A 19,709-nucleotide genomic window follows, 5' to 3' on the forward strand; every position below is an offset into this window, starting at 1 on the left:
AGATCGATATAGTGAGAGAGATAGATCAGACAAGATCGAAGAAAGAAATCAGATGAAAACAGAATCGATAGAAATAAGACAGAAGAAAGAGATCAAAGCAGAGTTAGAATAGAGAGACAGGAAAGTGATCAGTCAGAAACAAAAACAAGGGAAAGAAAAAGATCAGACAGTACCATAAGGAGATCAGACCAGAGATACAAAATAGAGAGAGAGAGACCAGACAAAAAGAAAGAGATCAGACAATATCGAAAAGAAAAATAAAGTGCAGAGAGAGATTAGACATTGACTTGATTAGATCAAAGAAATATATGACTAAAGCAGAAAAAGAAATCAGACCAGAGATACAATCAGACAAGAAAGCCACGAAAGAAAAGACCAGACAATAGCAGAAAGAGCAGAGAAAGAAGAGAATCAGACAAACAAAAATAAAATAAAGAACGAGGTCAGACAATACGACAGTAGAAGGAGATCAGACCAGAGATACAGAAGAGAAAGAGAGACCAGAAAGTGATTATACAATATAGGAGAGAGAGAGAGAGAGAGAGAGAGAGAGAGAGACCAGTTCTGATTTGATTAGATCTGAGAAGGAAATGATAAAAAAAAAAAAAAACACAGAGTGATCAGACAGGAAGCAAACAAATCAAAAGACCAGACAATACCAGAGAGGTATGGCCTTAATTCATTTAAATTAAATCAAAGAATGATATGATAAAAGCAGAGAAAGTCATCAGACAAAAAAGGGTAAAAAAAAAAGTGAGCAGAAAGAGATAGAGACGGACAAATTCCTAATTTCCATGCATACACATTCCCCTTGTGCATTTCAGTGGGATTAGACGGGTGTATTATGGTACACAAACTGTTTTGAGGATCTGTAGGAACAGTATGATTATAGTTGTTGGAAATTGAAGGAATAAAGGTAGAGAATGTTCTCTTACATGAGCTCTTGTGCTCGGCTCTCCTGGGCTTCCTCCTGGTGGTGGTGGTGTTGGTGCGTGGACTCGAGGGGTACGAGGGCAGAGTGCTGCAGGGGTACGGGCTTGAATACGCAGAGCCGCTCTTACCACTGTGAAAGCCTGACGTCTGAGACGAGCTGCCTGATGCCACAGCTACAGATCAGATCGGATCGGATCAGACATGTTTATTTAGAAAAGTTGTGTGTTAAAATGCTAAATCTTGGAAACATCCAGGGATGGGGTTGGGTTAGAGGATGTCACGCATGCATGCAAGCTACATAATGTATACAGTGCACACTCACAAACACACTAATATGCGTGATGGTGCACTTACATGTGCAGTGGGAGTGTGTTGGCGTGGTGTTGCTCCAGGTTGATGGGGCTTTGCTTTGGGTTGGCGCAGGGCCACTGAAGGGGTTAACACCAGACTCCCACTGCTGCTGGTTGCTCCTCTGGATACGCACTACACACACACAGTCATATCTGTGAGCCACCACTCATACTCATGTACAGTACCAAAATCAAACAATCATTTCGACAAGATGATCTTTTAGACATCGGATAAGAAATCCTGCTCAGGGAAAATATATATTTTTTTGTATCGAGAAGATTGTCCACACTGCTTAAGGCACATGTTCTGCACATTTCATCTCTCTCTCTCTTTCTTGTCTCTTACATTTCCTCACCAGCTTGGATAAAGCTGAGAGCAATGGAGGAATATACATTTTTTTGTTTTTTTTAAAAGAATAAATAAATAAATAAATAAAAACACGTCTATGATAGCTTCAACATAAAAGAAAACATTGGGATTAAGCTTTGTAAGAACAGACGTGTATGTTTCAGAGAGAATGGAAGAGAAAACACTAATGATGCTAAATTAATCACCAGCCTGCTCCACTAGTTAGTTAAAGCCACGCCCACCAGGACTAATCAAGGTTAGAAATAGTTTTTTTCTTTGGAAAAACCTTTTTTTTTTTTTTGGTGTACCCATGGTCACAAATCAGTGCAAGAAATTTCCATTTGGAGGAGCGTCATTAAAAAAATTATATATAAATATATATATATATATATATATATATATATATATATTGGCACCCCTCATAAAAGTGTTATTATATGCAATCATTTAAACCCTTGAATTTAAATTGAATTTATTAATTTATTCTTTTTTTATATCACTTTATCCAGCCATAAAATGATAACCATAGAAATCAGCATTACGCAGCAAGTGGACATTTTTTTTCTTTTTTTCTTGTAATTCATTTATTGGTGTGGCGGCAGAGTGGCATAGTGGTTGGTTAGCACTTGGTTAGTGTCCAAAGACATGCAGATTAGGTTAACTGCCGTTCCCAAATTGCTCGTTGTGTATGAACCCTACAATGGATTGGCACCGTGTTCAGGATGTACCCCACCTTGCACGCTCTCTAGGACCCCAGGACCCTGTACACGTGATAAAGCAGTATAGAAGGCACAGGGCTCAAAGCTGCACCAAACTGTGTGTGTGTGTGTGTTAATGCTCTAGCTGAAATGACTCTCAGATAGTGCGTTAAACGCCTTTTATTTCATTCCTCCTACTTTTGATCTGATTCTGTGTCTATGTTAAAGATCTACTCCCAAGCACCACGAACATGGGATGATAAGTTTGGGGATGGAGAGGGTTTCCATTAAGGGGAAAATCTACCTGGCTTGCAGAACTTCCTTATTCAATACAATAAAATAAAAAAAGGTAAAAAAAAAACAGTGAATTATTTCTTTCTCACTATTTTACAAACACCGGAATGTCAAAAAAAATACTAAAAAGTGAATTTCGCTTGCGTTTCTGAACCTTGGAGGATCTGAGTCACAAACAGGCATCCGTTCTGTCATTTCAATCCACTCTCTCTCTCTCTCTCTCTCTCTCTCTCCCTGGTGGCTGAAGCCCAGCACAGACTCCTCTCTGTGTCACATCTCCAGACTGGAAGCAGAGCTGTAAGACGGTGCCAGACATGCAGCGGGCGCTGAAGCAGATGCCCAGTTTTATCATCTGACAGATTTCTCGGTTTAGGTGGTAAACAGTGTAAAGAAAAACCTGGTTTGTGTTTGCATTATAGCTGAGATCTGTCACACACTCTGAGTGTTACACACTCCAACACTGGCTCTAGAGACACACACAGACTGCAGTGTTGAAAAATGAATACAAGAAAAGATAAAGATGCCAAAAACGAGTCAAAAATGATCCGCACTCCGGTTTTATTAAAACTTCTGTTGGTGTCTCATCAGCGCTTTCCCAGTCGCTGCGGTGCAGGTGTGTACGTATCGCATTAGGTCATTTGTAACTACGGTGCGAGCGAAAATGGATGCCTTGATGATCTGTATTGAAAGAAGAGCTGAGTGCAGTGATTTGTTTTTGTGGTCTGAGGATGTACAGAACCTGGAGCCGTTATTTATAAGCCTTTAAGAGCAGTATGGAGAAAGTGTTTTGTCACGTGAAGTGTGTATGCATGCAAGTTCAACACACACTGTCGACACACTGCGAAAACTTTGTTTTGAGATGTTAAAGCATCCTCTCTATAATCCAGAATCTCTAGAATCCTCTCAGAGAGCTCCTATCTTAGCTTAAAAAGTCCTAGCTGGGAGTCCTAGACTAAAAGTGATTTAGGAAACTTCTGAGTAAGGAAAGTACAAAAAGACCTTTATCTTAGTGAGGAGGTGTGGTCGACCCCGTTGCTAGGGATGACGCAGTAATTCAAAAACTGTGTATAATGTTTGTATATGAAGAAATTGTATAATCATGAGTCCAGGCCAACTAAAAGTTTCTGTTATAGGATAAATATCTTAAAGTTAATTAAAACAGCCGAATGTTGAAAATGGGTCTACTTTTGAAGCAACCGATTTTCATGCAGTCGTTAAGTTCTCACGTTTATTTACTGTATCATACTGATTTTATTACTCGTGATCCATTTTAGATTGATGGGAGAAAAAACGGCTGAGATCTTTACCAGTTCACATGAGTACAGGACAGTCGATTCCAAGAGAGATGGAAGGAATTAAAAACAAGAAAACCAAATTGGACAGAAGAGCAGTGTTTACTTTTAGCTTTACGTTCATTTCTTTCGTTCGCATTTCTTCTTTCCGCCATTGTGTCCTCTGCTATAGAAACTCTTAAGCCTCTAAAAAGTCCTCGTCTCTACTCGAGACAATTTTCATCTTAGGAGCTGTTTTTAGGTCTAAGACGTTTCGTAAATCAGTTTTATCTTTTCTAAGATTAAGTCCTAAATTTAAGGGGTAATTCTATAAAAATTTCATAATTAGAGTAAATAAATTTTCTTTACTTGGAGCAACTTTTAGGCTAAAGAAGGTCGAAGGTCGAGTCGGCTACATGACCTGTATTTAGTCTTCCAGCTGTGTTTGTCTTGAAACACAACTCTGTATCTGATCCTGATGTTCTATAATATGCCGTTATACATGTACAGCTGTGAACTGTAGACTGTTGATTCAGTTTGATATTATTTCTGTACATTGGGATTTTCTATTTAATTCAACAGCCTTTATGTCTCAAGCAGCATTAAAGCATTAAAAACCACAACAAACATCGACAGTAATAAACACTGAAATGCTGTGTGTTGATTGTTTAAATGTCGTGTGTCGTTGATCTTTTTCTCCCTCTGCAACCTTCTGCTTCACCTCCAGTCCAGCATCGTGGTCTTATATACTGTGTTCCGTGAACATGCTTGCGGTGTGTGTGTGTGTGTGTGTGTGTGTGTGTGTGTGTGTGTGCCCTGAGCGTTCTGTAGATTAGGAATGATTCACTGCACATACAACAGTAGCCCTTTAGCCACAACAAACAGTGCCAGCACAGAGGTCCAGGAGGAGCAGTGTGTGTGTGTGTGTGTGTGTGTGTGTACCCGTGTCATGTAAGCTGTGTGTTGAAGGCAGGATCTCAAGCTTGGTGACTTCGGAGGAGTTGGCCAGCAGCTGCTGAGCTTCCATTAAAGAACAGTGCTCAGTGCTCATGCCGTCTATAGCCAAGAGAATATCACCTACATGCAGAGCACCGCACCTGAAACACACACACACACACACACACACACACACACAGACAGAGGAAGAGACATTATAAAACAAATGGTGCTCTGTGTTTGTGTGTGCGTGTGTTGGAGAAGATGATGATGTACCTCTCTGCAACACTGGCAGGTTTGATTTTATGGATTGTAATGACATGTTTGTTCTTGTAGAGGGCACTGGTGAGGCTCAGACCCAGCACAGAGCCGGCGCTCTTCGTGATCTCCACCTGCAGAGGTCCTGAAGACTGTTGCACTGACTCTGGCCAAACACACACACACACACACACACACACACGCAGACATGTTCAGGAAACAAGTGGGAATTTTGTATGCTTTAGGCCACGCCCACTTGCCTTCTCCTTGCTATTCTAATCCAATGCACTTTTGTTGCACTTTTGCAGCGCTTGCCCTGCCAAATCTGTTAATAACAATTTTTTTTAGGGGGGGGATTTTTCCAATTTTCTCCCTAATTTAGTCGTAGCCAATTCCTCCCCGTCACTAGGGGGCTCCCACATTAAGGCTACTACTACAATTCAGCCGGGAGGGCGAAGACTATAAAGTGTCGTGACGTCAGCATCTTTTCGGACTGCTTGCTCGCGCACCTTCAGGGCCGGAGTAACACACTCGGAGGAAAGCGCTAGCCGCTCCTTCCGCGTGCGCGAGCTCACAGACGCCCCTGATTGGCTGTAGAGCCGTGATTAATGTGGGAGCGCGAGTACCTCTCATCCCTCCCCTCTGAGAGAGCTCGGCCAATCAGCTCTCTCTGTGCCTCCGGCTGTGAGGGGGAAAACAGCATCACCCGGGGTTCGAACCAGCGATCTCCGGACGAGCGCTTTACCACTGCGCCACTCGGAGGCCAAACCGGGACTTTTAACAATTCTGAGACAGTCCCTGCTACACTCATCCCAGTGTTTCACTAGTGCTTGGATACTATCAAGGTAGAACGTTTTCTTAGTACGCCCAAGCCAGGTTCGGACTGCTTGTATGATTCACGCCGGCCTCCCAGGAACTCCTTTAACATACTCAAACATTTAGGCATTTGGCAGACGCTCTTTTCCAGAGAGACTTAATTTATTTTTTATCTCATTATACAGTACATCTGAGCAGTTGAGGGTTAAGGGCCTTGCTCAAGGGCCCAACAGTGGCAACTTCGTGGTAGTGGGGTTTGAACCTGGGATCTTCCGAACCGTAGTCCAATGCCTTAACCACTGAGCTACCCCTGGCCCAGCTGAGTTCCTGTAATGTTTAAGTGGTGTTGGTGACTGATTGTACAGAAACCAGAGACAGACATCGCTTCCACAAGTTGGTGACAAGTTATACGTCGACTTTTAAGGATCAGGGGTTCCACTCAGAGAATGTTCATGGGAACGACTACGGTTGGGCTCTGATCCACCTCCACCTCCACCATTCAAATGCTTTTCTACAGCAAAGTGTCTCATAATCATACTGTGCACTGTATTGCTTTCATTCGCCAGAAGTTTTATCACAAGTACCGGTTTGACTTGAGTATTTACTTTCCATATGCATGGTTATAAATTTAACCAGCGATTGTGTGGATGTTAATAAATCTATAGCAAATCTCACTGTAACCTAGGTAACATTGTCGATGGTGTGATTGGTCCTGTTGATTTGATCTTGTGATGTGATCTCGAGGCTTGAGTTATAAGCTTCTACACAGCATTAAGATAAACATCAGGATGCAGATGTAAATATTTGGAGACTCGGGTTAGAGATCCAGATCCAGATGTGGTTGTGTTACACCACTGGGGTGTAGGTACTGATGATGTGTCTTACTGTATGGAAAGGTACCGTAAAGCCAAATTATAAAACGAGATGAAGCAGGGCTGAGTGGAGGTAGATTGTTCGCGCTTGAACGTGCACGTGCGCTCACCCATGACCATGATGTCGTACTCGATGAGGAAACAAGCCTCCTGGCTGCTTTGCATGAGTATAGTGAGAGCGTCGGCATGTTTCCGTCGGTTCAAAGCCACTCCGTTTACGCTCAGTACCCGATCCCCGATACGCAGTGTGCCCTCCCTGAAACAGTGACAGAGAGAGAAAAAGGGAGAGAGAGAGAGAGAGAGCAAAAGGGTTAAATAGATATGATTAGAAATGATTTTAGGAAAATGGAGGGGGAAGGAAAGATTGCATTGCACACCCACAGAGTGTGAGTTAGAGAGAGATAGAAGTTGCTTGTTGTAAATAAGAATATAGGACAGTCGAATATACAGATTAATGTACTATATAATTTCCCTTTTTGCACGGAAGATTCACGTAGCGACTGGCAATGTCGACTGGCACCTCCAGGGTTGAGAGTTCGATTCCCGTGTCAGGTCTGTGTGTGTGGAGTTCGCACGTGCTTGGTGGGTTTCCTCGGGGCACTCCTGTTTCCTCCCACAGTCCAAAGACATGCAGATTATGCTAACTGGCGTTTCCAAATGGCCCCTAATGTGAGTGTCTATGTGTGTGTGTGTGTGTGTGTGTGTGTGCGCCCTGCGACGGACTGGCACCTCAATCAGGGTGTCCCCCAAGTGCCTGTAGCTAGCATCTAGCTTCCAGTTTAGCATTGTGCAAAGTAAACACACACTCGCTTCAACACACATCATCGTTCCTCCAGAGTGTGATCCGTCCCCCAGTAACACTGAGCCGTGTAATGAGGAGGAACGTGATTCAGCTCGGCTGTTTTTAGCTCTCTGACGCCGTTTTGTCTATTTTTTACAGGATAAGAGTGTCACACAGAGTCAGGAACGGTTTAAAAACTTAATGTGTGTGTGTGTGTAATGCTAAAGACAGTCCTTACTTGGTCGCAATGTTAGCTTTATGGGGCAATCACAACACTAAAGGTATCAAACATGTTTTAGCTAATAGATTGTGTGTGTGTGTGTGTGTGTGTGTGTGTGTTTGTGCACTTCTCACTTACTACAATGACAGCAATGTATGCAACAGCCAGAGCAACTGGCAAACTAACCTCACAAACACATGCTCACACACACACACACACGCAGACACACACACACACACTCATGTGCACATGTGACTCAGATTCTCTCACCTGTCTGCAGGGCCCCCTGGTCTGACGTAGGTCACCACTAGAGGACGAGCCTTATGCCAGTCCTCATGAAACCCACCTGCACACACACACACACACACACACACACACAAAACATTTGTTTATTCCAGTATAATGAGAATTAATTTCCTGTTTTTTTTTTTTGTTTTTTTTTAAAGGCTTTGAGAAGAAAAGGGAAAAGCTACGAACACAGCTGTACCTCGGAGCACGAATCCGAAACTGTTCCCTTCTTTTTCCAGACACACCTCGATGGTTTTGGAGATGGCGCTGCTGGGACTGCTGGGAGCTGAAACACACAGACGGAGCGAAGCAGCTCAGCAACAACGAGACAGAAATAACAGTTGGCACCGTTCTCCGGAATAACACTCACCAACCTCCTCGCTCTGATACTGAGCCTACACAGTGACACGGTGTCCTGAAAACATGGTGCTACTGTAGCGCTAGCTCAGGGGTTCAAACCACAGGTGGGTTCCCACATCGGGGGGTGTTCAAGTCAAACCGGGACTTTTGATTGTGCAGACAGGACTGTTATGAGAGTAAAAACTCTCTATATAATCCCCTGCTACAATAGTGCAGTTCTTCCAATGTTTCACTAGTGCATCAGGGTATGATCAGACTGTCTGATGCATTAGTCTGAAACGCTGGCCTCCCAGGAACTCCTTGGCCCAAATATGTGGAAATGATAGTCTATCACAGGGCATGCACACACACACTACTGACAATTTGGAAATTCCAAATTTGCATAATCTGCATGTCTTCGGACTTGGTTTGAAGGAAACCCAGCAAGCACAGGGCAAAGACGCAAACTCTACACACCCTAAGGCGGGAATCGAACCCTCGATCCTGTATGTGCAAGGCGACAGGGCTAACCACTACGCCACCGTGCCACTTGGTTATGTAAGAGTATAAAGTTTTTATTTGAAATCTTCTGTAGACATCAACTTTCATGCACTAGAAAAAGTACCGGTTTGACTCGAACACCCTGTTGCGTTTTTGTGCACTGGTTTCAGGAGCCAGAAGTTTATAAGTGCTTTATAAGTCTCTCGGGACGTACCCAGAGGAGGCAGCTCATACTCGACCTCCAGCACCACCCTCTCTCCAATGTTTTTCAGCATGCTGATGATCTCGTCGTGCCGCAGCTTCGACAGGTTGATGCCGTTCACGGACTTTATGTAGTCGCCCGTGTTCAGCTGGTCACTCCTGGGACGAACACACAGACTGGGGTTTATAAAAAAAAAACACAACAAATTGCTCTGAATGCCTTTGATGATGAGCAGATTGAGCTGAAATGCGACGATGGTGTAATTCTGAGATTCTTTATTCAGATGGGAAGCAGGATTAACACAGCTTGTTCTGTCCGGGGCTTCACTGTGTCTTGTCGTATGTACTGTAGCTTGAGATCTGGCTGTGGGTTTGAACATAACATCATCCTTTAGGAGGAACTGTACTGTATAAATAAGGCAGGTCTGTGCGAGACGATAATATGACTTGTCACAGTATGACAAATCAGCTTTAAAATGCAAAGCAACATACTGCTATATGTGTATAGTGTGTAGTGTGTGTGTGTGTGTGTGTGTAGTGTGTGTGTGTGTATAGTGTGGCCTGAGCTGACACATAAACTGCTGGCATGGATGCTAATTTAGGCCTTTCTATCTCCCCTCCTGCAGCACTGTGCAATTGCCCGTTAGCACCATTAACACACACTCTCTCACACACTCCGCACATTCACTCTGCATTAAGAAGCAATTTACTGTAGCTAAACATGTCTATTTAGAATTGAATACAAACAAACACTCTAATTTTCTCCACTCTGGTCACAGATTCAGCTTTAACAGTATACTACGAAATAATACGATAGGGGTGATATGAGAGACGAGTGTTATTGCATCAAAAAATATAACAGCCAATCACATTTTAATATGCAAATGCAGGCGGGGATAGTGTTACTACACCTTAACCGAATTTGGAAATAGTCTTCAAGTTGCTTTTAATGAGCTTCGATACTATACGTATAAAATAGATGTATATATTTGAAAACATATCCATTACGTATGAAATAAAAATAGCTCATTAGATTTGACTTGTTTTACGGTTTATGATTTTACGAAGTTTTTTTTGGCCTGTTTTTTGTGGCTGGTTTGTTAAATCAGTTGTACTTACTGCACACTCAAACATACATATGGTCTACATGATTCCTGACACTTTGTGAATCATTTTGTGAATCCCCCTCCTGTTTTAATGACTTCCGCCCAGTTGCAACCCCCCCCCATTATAAAGTGTTTTGAGCGGTTAGTCATGCAGCAGATCAAGTCTGCCCTCCCCCCCTCCCTGGACCCCTTCCAGTTTGCTTATCGGTCCAATCGCTCAACCAATAATGCCAATGCTACGGCCCTCCACTGGAAAACAAAGACTCTTATGTTAGAATACTGTTCATCGACTTCAGCTCAGCGTTCAACATGATCATCCCACAACAGCTCACTCACAAACTGATCCAGCTGGAGCTCAACACCTTTTTGTGCAACTGGCTGCTGGACTTCCTGAGGACTGACAGACCTCAGGCAGCACGGGTCGCAAATAACACTTCCAGCACCATCACTCTGAGCACTGGGGCCCCCCAAGGATGTGTGCTGAGCCCCCTTCTCTTCACGCTGTTGACACATGAGTGCACAATATCTCACAACTCCAGCCTCTTTATCAAGTTTGCGGATGACACGGCTGCATTAGGTCTCATTAGCAACAAAGATGAGACTAACTACAGGACTGAGGTAAGTGGCCTGGCCAGGTGGTGCACAGACAAAAATCTCTCCTTGAACATGAAAAAGACGAAGGAGAAGCACATACTCAGCACTCTCCTCTGACCATCAATGGTATAATTGTGGAGAGGGTGAGCAGGACCAAGTTCCTGGGTGTGCACATTACAGAAGATCTCTCCTGGTGCGACATAGCTCTCAACATCGCCTAATTAATAACATAATAGCAACATAAATAAGCTGTATGCACTGTACATGTAGACGAATTGACAATAATGTTGACTTTGACTTAGTCAAGATCTGGATTCACTCCTTATTCTTTAGCTTTAGTTGAGTCCGTAAGTTCATTGAGTACTGTTTGGCTTGCATGGGCATTTCTAAGGGCATTTAACCACTCAATTTCTAGATTAAGGTGTTAAAGTGTTGTACTAATGATCCGAGGGCGGTGCCACTACCAAGTTGCCACAGTTGGTTAAACCTTATCCAAGACATTAATCACAGGACCAGGTTAATGTTAAAAGTGTCCACCTGAGTATGAAAGTTACAGAATATAAGTATAAAGGGTAAAGTAGGAAAAGGCTGTAATGTGTGCCAGGAGGATAATGTTCCCTGCGCTGTCCACCACGGAGCCTTACGTCATTGATCCAGACTTCCTGTTCTCCTGACAGTATTGACAACGCTGACACCTGACACGCCCCAGCGCCTGCCGCTCTGCCCACATCCCATAAAGCCTCTACTGTAATACCTTTCAGACACTTATCTGGCCACAAGGTTCAGTATCATGGAGCTCGCAATCTAAATGACTTTTAAATGGCTCTTGATAATAAACCTTTAGAGCATGCTATATACTGTATATATAGAGTGGGTATGGAGAAAGTATTCAGACCCACTTAAGTTTTTTACTCTTTGTTATATTGTAGCCGTTTGCTAAAACCATTTAAGTTCATTTTTTTTGACATTTTTGCAGATTTATTAAAAGAAGAAAAACTGAAATATCACATGGGCCTCAGTATTCAGACCCTTTGCTCAGTATTTAGTAGAAGCACCCGTTTCATCTTATACAGCCATGAGTCTTTTGGGGAAAGATGCAACAAGTTTTTTACACCTGGATTTGGGGATCCTCTGCCATTCCGCCTTGCAGATCTTCTCCAGTTCTGTCAGGTTGGATGGTAAATGTTGGTGGACATCCATCTTTAGGTCTCTCCAGAGATGCTCAATAGGGTTTAAGTCAGGGCTCTGGCTGGGCCATTCAAGAACAGTCACAGAGTTGTTGTGAAGTCACCATCATGCTTCACTGTTGGGACTGTATTGGACAGGAGATGAGCAGTGCCTGGTTTTCTCCAAACATACCGCTTAGAATTAAGGCCAAAAAGTTCTATCTTGGTCTCATCAGACCAGAGAATCTTATTTGGAGTCCATTTAGGTGTTTTTTATGTGTCTTGCACTAAGGAGAGGCTTCCGTTGGGCCACTCTGCCATAAAGCCCTGACTGGTGGAGGGCTGCAGTGATGGTTGACTTTCTACAACTTTTTCCCAGCTCCCGACTGCATCTCTGGAGTTCAGCCACAGTAATATTTGGGTTCTTCTTTACCTCTCTCACCAAGGCTCTTCTCCCCCGATAGCTCAGTTTGGCCGGACGGCCAGCTCTAGGAAGGGTTCTGGTCGTCCCAAACATCTTCCATTTAAGGATTATGGAGGCCACTGTGCTCTTAGGAACCTTACTGTAAGTGCAGCAGTTTTTTTTTTTTTGTTTTTTTGTAACCTTGGCCAGATCTGTGCCTTGCCAGAATTCTGTCTCTGAGTTCTTCAGGCAGTTCCTTTGACCTCATGATTCTCATTTGCTTTGACATGCATTGTAAGCTGTAAGGTCTTTTATAGGCGGGTGTTAAATATATGTCACAGCAAAGGGTGTGAATACTTAGGCTCAGGTGGTATTTTCATTTTTTGCTTTTTTAATAAAACCCACTCAGTCCAATGGACAATTCTTGTGAAAGTAGGCGATGTACAGTGACAAGAAGAGCCAAACTTTTCTGGCTTACTGGCTTGATATTTACATCTTTGATAAAAATAATAAATAAGTAAATAAATATCAAAGTGACCATAAAATATTGATTTCAAAGCTAATCAATTAATTCACTTTCTATACAGCTTATCCTATAGAGGGTTGCAGGAAGCCTATCCCTAACCAGGGTGCACATTTTACACTGAGGCATTTGCCAGATGCCCTTATCCAGAACTTACGTTTTTATTTTATTATACATCTGAGCAGTTGAGGGTTAAGGCCCCTTGCTCATGGGCCCAACAGGGGCAACTTGGTGGTTGTGGGATTTGAACCTGTGACCTTCTGAACCTTAGTCCAATATCTTAATCACTGAGCTACACCACACACTCACAGACCCTAAGGCGGGAATCGAACCCATTCAGTCTGATGTTAAAGTGTTTCTTCATTACACACGCACAAGCTCTTTTTTTTGGATGCCGGTACTGTTCATCACATTAGATAGTAAACTATTTGTCGACTGCATGTTCTGACCTAAATAAGTAAAGGTGAAAGTTAACAAAGTCTATCTGCAGAATGCCCTCATTCCAACATCACCTAGTGGGCATTTTTAATTAAATGGTGAGGTCTGGGTGACGTATTGCCAAACAGTAAATGCTCTCTGTGCTATACCTTGCCAATGAAACTTTATATATCAAGTCGAAATCATCCAGATGTACGGTATGTGTGCTGTTAGAGACATTTATGACAACTTACTGGCCAAAACATGCTGTACCTTAACAAATTTGTATTTGCCAGGACTGCCTCTTTTGAATATGAGTGGTGTTTATCACTCATGGAAAGTAAACATGAAGAGAGAGAGAGAGAAAGAGAGAGAGGCGTAACTTACCTTGCTGCCAGGCCTCCCGGTCTGAGGTTCGACACTCGAGGCTTGCCATCTTTATCCGAGCCTCCGGAGATGGTGAGGCCCAGACTGGAACCTTCTCTCTTTATCAACTCCACTGTGGTCAGCCCTCGAATCTCATCTATATTCACACACACACATAAATCATTTGTTTTTGCTTACATTAAAAGGCAGCTATTATGCAAAATGTACTTTTCCTGTTTTCAAAATTTATCTTCAAATATTCAAATTGTGAAAGAAAAATTAATTCCCTTTTTTTTCCTCTTTTTTTCATTTTTGTATTGGGTGGTGCTTAAACAAGCCAATTAAATTGTTCTCCTATTGTGACCTCATATGAGGAGAAACTCTGCTCCAGCTTGTTGCTCAGCTCCAGCTCTGATGTTCTTTGGAGGGGCGTGGCTCAGCAGTTGCTCATTTACACAGACACTATAACAGCATGTTCGGAGGAGGTGTGAAACAGAGCGGGAGAGATTACGGTATAAAAAACTGATATATAATCTGAGATTATTTTAGATGGAGGATTAACACACATACTGAAATAGAAAAATATGTGACCTTTAAGATTTAATCATGAAATAAATTGCTCTGTATCCTCCTATGTTCTATTTATGACCTCTTAAGCCTACCTTATAATTTCTTAATACATTATGACCAGATAGACAAGGACATCACCGGTGTTGTTTTTTGAAAGCAATTAAATTCTTAAATCTGATTGGCCAGATATCAATAAATTTTCCATAACAAGTAGTTATGAGAGTAGTATGGATTGCATGTTTTATATTAATGTGTGTATTATATAGGATCTTGTGTGACTTGACGCTCCACAGAAATCAAAAGTTGTGTCCACATCACACTACCTTGCTGTTGATTATTTTCCTATAAATGCATATCCTGTTCTGTTTTATACCTTGGATACTGTACTTTTAATCCTTTAAGAAAAACATCATCAGTACTATCGACAGCTACGGTATACACATCTATTTACTATTATACACATCATATGAATTTAGGTTATACGTGGATGAGGAGCATTTTAAAGATCCTTTCTTATGATCATTTCCCCTGTCTTTGCTGATCTATAAACAGAAGTTAATTTGTTCTCGCAAATCCTCAGGGAGCAAGAAAGTGTTAGAGAAACGAAAAAAGGGGACAAGATTTAAGCAGAGACTCTGCACTCTAAAGAGACTCTAAAGGAGTTCAGCATGAGCACTGGTGCGGACAAGCTGTCTGTTCACCTCAGCACACAGGACTGATCACAACATCTGTGTGTGTGTGTGTGTGTGTGTGCATACAGAATCCTGTTAATCTTATTTAACGAGAATTTTACCTGGAATGCTTCGCCTCTTTGGGACCACGCTGCTCTCGTTGGCTGCGCAGTCTTTATTCCCTTTAGGATAAGGGCCGTCATCTGGAACAATGAAATAATAATCATAATTAGTGCTGCAAGAACATCTGGAATTAAGGGAATGGTTTGGACAAATGTCCATAATTTTCATTTTGAACAAGTAGAAATGTTAAGGCATCTGTACATCTTACAGCTTTTGTTTATTGTAATCTTTAAATATTAAATAGCGAATAAATTTGGGGCAGCACAGTGGCTTAGTGGTTAGCATTGTCGCCTGCACCTCCAGGGTCCGGGGTCCCCCGCCCAACCTCTCTTTTCTCACACATCCACAATTTATTATTATTATTATTATTTTAAATAATTTTTTTAGTTTTTATGATTTTTTTTTTTATTATTATTTTTTTATGAATTTCTTTCATTTTTGTGAAGCTGCTTTAAGACAATGACCATTGTTAAAAGCGCCATATAAATAAAATTGAATTGAATTGAATATAAGGCAACATAAATAATTGTTCATAGCGCCAACTTGCCAGGGGCGACACTGACTCAGTGTGTTTTATATAGACACTCATGAAATCTGCCCGTTCTGGTGTAGTGATGGTGCTAAGTGGAGGCTGCCTGTCGCCCTACCCCTGCCATGTCCCTCAGTCTAGCAGTGAAATTTTACAGAGAGTGCCAAGTGCTGTAGGTCAGAGCTATCACTGCTACACACACACACACACACACACACACACAATGCAAGGAAGCACATGCCACACATGAGGAGCTCTAGACTGGCATCATTTATCTACATTGGAACAAAAAAGTATTTTTAAAAAATGCTCTCTGTTTATGTGTGCAAATAATCTGCTTATTTAAACCAGCTGTAAGTAATAAAAATTTAATTACAGCTTGTAACTTATACAGAGCTATATATATATACACAATCACCTAAAGGATTATTAGGAACACCTGTTCAATTTCTCATTAACGCAATTATCTAATCAACCAATCCCATGGCAGTTGCTTCAATGCATTTAGGGGTGTGGTCCTGGTCAAGACAATCTCCTGAACTCCAAACTGAATGTCAGAATGGGAAAGAAAGGTGATTTAAGCAATTTTGAGCGTGGCATGGTTGTTGGTGCCAGACGGGCCGGTCTGAGTATTTCACAATCTGCTCAGTTACTGGGATTTTCACGCACAACCATTTCTAGGGTTTACAAAGAATGGTGTGAAAAGGGAAAAACATCCAGTATGCGGCAGTCCTGTGGGCGAAAATGCCTTGTTGATGCTAGAGGTCAGAGGAGAATGGGCCGACTGATTCAAGCAGATAGAAGAGCAACTTTGACTGAAATAAACACCCGTTACAACCGAGGTATGCAGCAAAGCTTTTGTGAAGCCACAACACGCACAACCTTGAGGCGGATGGGCTACAACAGCTGAAGACCCCACCGGGTACCACTCATCTCCACTACAAATAGGAAAAAGAGGCTACAATTTGCACGAGCTCACCAAAATTGGACAGTTAAAGACTGGAAAAATGTTGCCTGGTCTGATGAGTCTCGATTTCTGTTGTGACATTTAAATGGTAGAGTCAGAATTTGGCGTAAACAGAATGAGAACATGGATCCATCATGCCTTGTTACCACTGTGCAGGCTGCTGGTGGTGGTGTAATGGTGTGGGGGATGTTATCTTGGCACACTTTATGCCCCTTAGTGCCAATTGGGCATGGTTTAAATGCCACGGGCTACCTGAGCATTGTTTCTGACCATGTCCATCCCTTTATGACCTCCATGTACACATCCTCTGATGGCTACTTCCAGCAGGATAATGCACCATGTCACAAAGTTTGAATCAGTTCAAATTGGTTTCTTGAACATGACAATGAGTTCACTGTACTAAAATGGCCCCCACAATCACCAGATCTCAACCGAATAGAGCATCTTTGGGATGTGGTAGAACAGGAGCTTCGTGCCCTGGATGTGCATCCCACAAATCTCCATCAACTGCAAGATGCTATCCTATCAATATGGGCCAACATTTCTAAAGAATGCTTTCAGCACCTTGTTGAATCAATGCCACGTAGAATTAAGGCAGTTCTGAAGGTGAAAGGGGTCAAACACCGTATTAGTATTGTGTTTCTAATAATCCCTTAGGTGAGTGTATGGCCTTGGTGGTCTACGGCATTGGTGGTGTAGTGGTTAGCACTGTCACCTTGCACCTCCAGGGACCCGGTTTGATTCCCGGCCAGGCTCGATTGCCGTCTAATCACTAGTAATGAGTAATGGAGTTTTCATGTTCTCCCTGAGCTTAGTGGGTTTCCTCCGGGTACTCGTTTCCTCCTACAGTCCAAAAATATGCAGATTAGGCTAACTGGCGTTTCTAAATTGCCCGTATGGAGTGTGTGTGTGTGCCCTGCGATGGATTGGCACCCTGTCCAGGGTGTACCCTGCCTCGTGCCCTAAGCCTCCTGGGATAGGCTCCAGGCCCCCATGACCCTGAATACAGGATAAAGTGGTGAGAAAGTGAGTAAGAGAATACGAAAATGAGGTGATTAAATGGAAAAATGATGCATTTGTCTTTTTTAAAAGTTAAATAAAATAAATTCTACAACCAAAGTGCGGATAATTTGTGACTTACCCTGCTTAGTTTTTTTAAAAATTCTTTACACAAGGAATACACAAGTGACTTTACACAAATCAATTAATAAGTCATAGTAATTTAGACTGTCGCACTCTGGCAGCCCGGCTTGTGATGACACCGTTTCAGATGTAGGTTAAATGCCGGATGTTCCTACTATGCTGGTGGCGCCTATTTTCAGACCTGGTTTTATTTATAGAGCCGACACAAGACCTGGTTAATATGTCTCTCTCAGATCTCCAAAGTTTTTCATAAGCACCCACAAACATCAGCGAGGAAAGTTCTAGACAGATGGTTTCATGATAAAAATGAAAATAAACTAATAAAAAAAAGAAGTTTGTCTGATCAATAACTAGTCATTGACCACATACCCTACTGTAGGAATAAGGCTTTCAATCCGTAAAAAATGCTATAAGAAGACCCGGTGTAGTAATTATTACAATATTTATAGCAGTTTTTTATTCTATTTCAAATAAAAAGATTATTATAGTGTATTGGTTTTATAGATAAAGATATTACAAAAAAAAATAAAAAAAAATAGACCAGACTCACCATTGCGGCCTTCTCTCCATAAACCACACAGCATGGCTGAAGTGTCACGTCTCCATGCCGTTCCACGCTGAGTTATGAGGCCTGTCTATATTCCACATACACGTTTGCTAAGCCACAGTGCAGTTCACAGCATCACACTAAGCATGCCACAGCATACGCATTCCAAATCAAGCCCAAGCTCCTCACTGTGTCAGGTTTAGGTTAAATTTGGCGTGTGCGTCAAGATCACTTTTCATTGACTGTGTGGAAAATTAAAATTTTTCAAAAGCAAATTTTCTTTGTGAGTGTTTTATAGTATAGTTTTAACGATTGAAAATAATCAAGTATATACTGTATGCATGTGTGCTTGTACTTTCATTAAAGTAGTAATAATCTCAATAGCTCTACAGTATTTATAAATGTGTTTTTCAAAAATTCCATAGCTAAATTAGTTTTAGGCTACATTTAAGTATTAGTTTGTAAAGAGATACCAATTCTCAATTTTGTTTCCTTAACAATTGGAGTATCATAAGAGATACTGGCTATTCATTCTCCAATATCCAAACTCTAGTTTATAAAGAGATACTGGCTTTTCATAATCTAATATCCAAACTCTAGTCTCTAAAGAGGTACTGGATATTCATACTCTAATATCCAAACTCGAGTTTATAAAGAGATACTGGATATTCATTCTTTAATATCCAAACTCTAGTCTCTAAAGAAATACTGGCTATTCATAATCTAATATTCAAACTCTAGTCTCTAAAGAGATACTGGCTGTTCATAATCTAATATCCAAACTCTAGTCTCTAAAGAGATACTGGATATTCACACTCTAATATCCAAACTCGAGTTTATAAAGAGATACTGGATATTCATTCTTTAATATCCAAACTCTAGCCTCTAAAGAGATACTGGCACATACTTTAATACCCAAATTCTTGTCTCTAAAGAGATACTGAATATACACATTATAATATCCAAACTCTAGCCTCTGAAGAGATACTGGCTATTCATAATCTTATATCCAAACTCTAGTCTTTAGAGAGATACTAAATATTTATAATATAATATCCAAAATCTAGTCTCCAAAAAGATACTTGATATTCATTCTCCAATATTTAAACTCTAGCCCCAAAGAGATACTGGCTGTTCATACTTTAATACCCAAATTCTTGTCTCTAAAGAGATACTGGCTGTTCATACTCTAATATCCAAACTTTAGCTTTTAAAGAGATACTGGATATTCACACTTTAATATCTAAACTCTAGTCGCTAATGAGATACTAACTATATATTCTCAAATATCCCATCTCTAGTCTCTCCACTATATAAACTGTAATCTCTAAAGAGATACTTCTTATTCATACTCCAACATTTAAAGTAAGTCTAAGTGTCTAAGTGTCTCCACAGTGATTATGGCTATTCATTGTCCGATATCCAAACTCCAATATCCAAATTAAAGTTTATAAACAGATGCTTCTTATTCCAACCA

The 19,709-nt window shown here is 41.4% G+C and overlaps 1 protein-coding gene across 5 annotated transcripts in view; it reads right to left on the reverse strand.

The window, feature by feature from the left end:
* grip2a (glutamate receptor interacting protein 2a) overlaps positions 1-19,709 on the reverse strand; it is a 36,101-nt gene that overhangs the window by 11,333 nt on the left and 5,059 nt on the right. For 2 of the 5 annotated variants that reach the window (XM_053504578.1, XM_053504582.1), the window contains exons 2-11: positions 15,046-15,126; positions 13,704-13,839; positions 9,121-9,284; positions 8,266-8,352; positions 8,049-8,124; positions 6,888-7,033; positions 5,108-5,255; positions 4,838-4,992; positions 1,288-1,416; positions 936-1,106 (exon numbers count right to left, since the gene is read on the reverse strand). In XM_053504578.1, coding sequence (XP_053360553.1) covers positions 936-1,106; positions 1,288-1,416; positions 4,838-4,992; positions 5,108-5,255; positions 6,888-7,033; positions 8,049-8,124; positions 8,266-8,352; positions 9,121-9,284; positions 13,704-13,839; positions 15,046-15,126 — 1,293 coding nt within the window. Of the gene's footprint in view, positions 1-935; positions 1,107-1,287; positions 1,417-4,837; positions 4,993-5,107; positions 5,256-6,887; positions 7,034-8,048; positions 8,125-8,265; positions 8,353-9,120; positions 9,285-13,703; positions 13,840-15,045; positions 15,127-18,235; positions 18,321-19,709 lie in introns of all 5 variants that reach the window. The other 3 variants (XM_053504580.1, XM_053504581.1, XM_053504579.1) reach the window with 3 other exon arrangements.

Source organism: Clarias gariepinus, chromosome 9, assembly GCF_024256425.1.
Source record: "Clarias gariepinus isolate MV-2021 ecotype Netherlands chromosome 9, CGAR_prim_01v2, whole genome shotgun sequence".
NCBI classification, from domain to species: Eukaryota; Metazoa; Chordata; class Actinopteri; order Siluriformes; family Clariidae; genus Clarias; species Clarias gariepinus.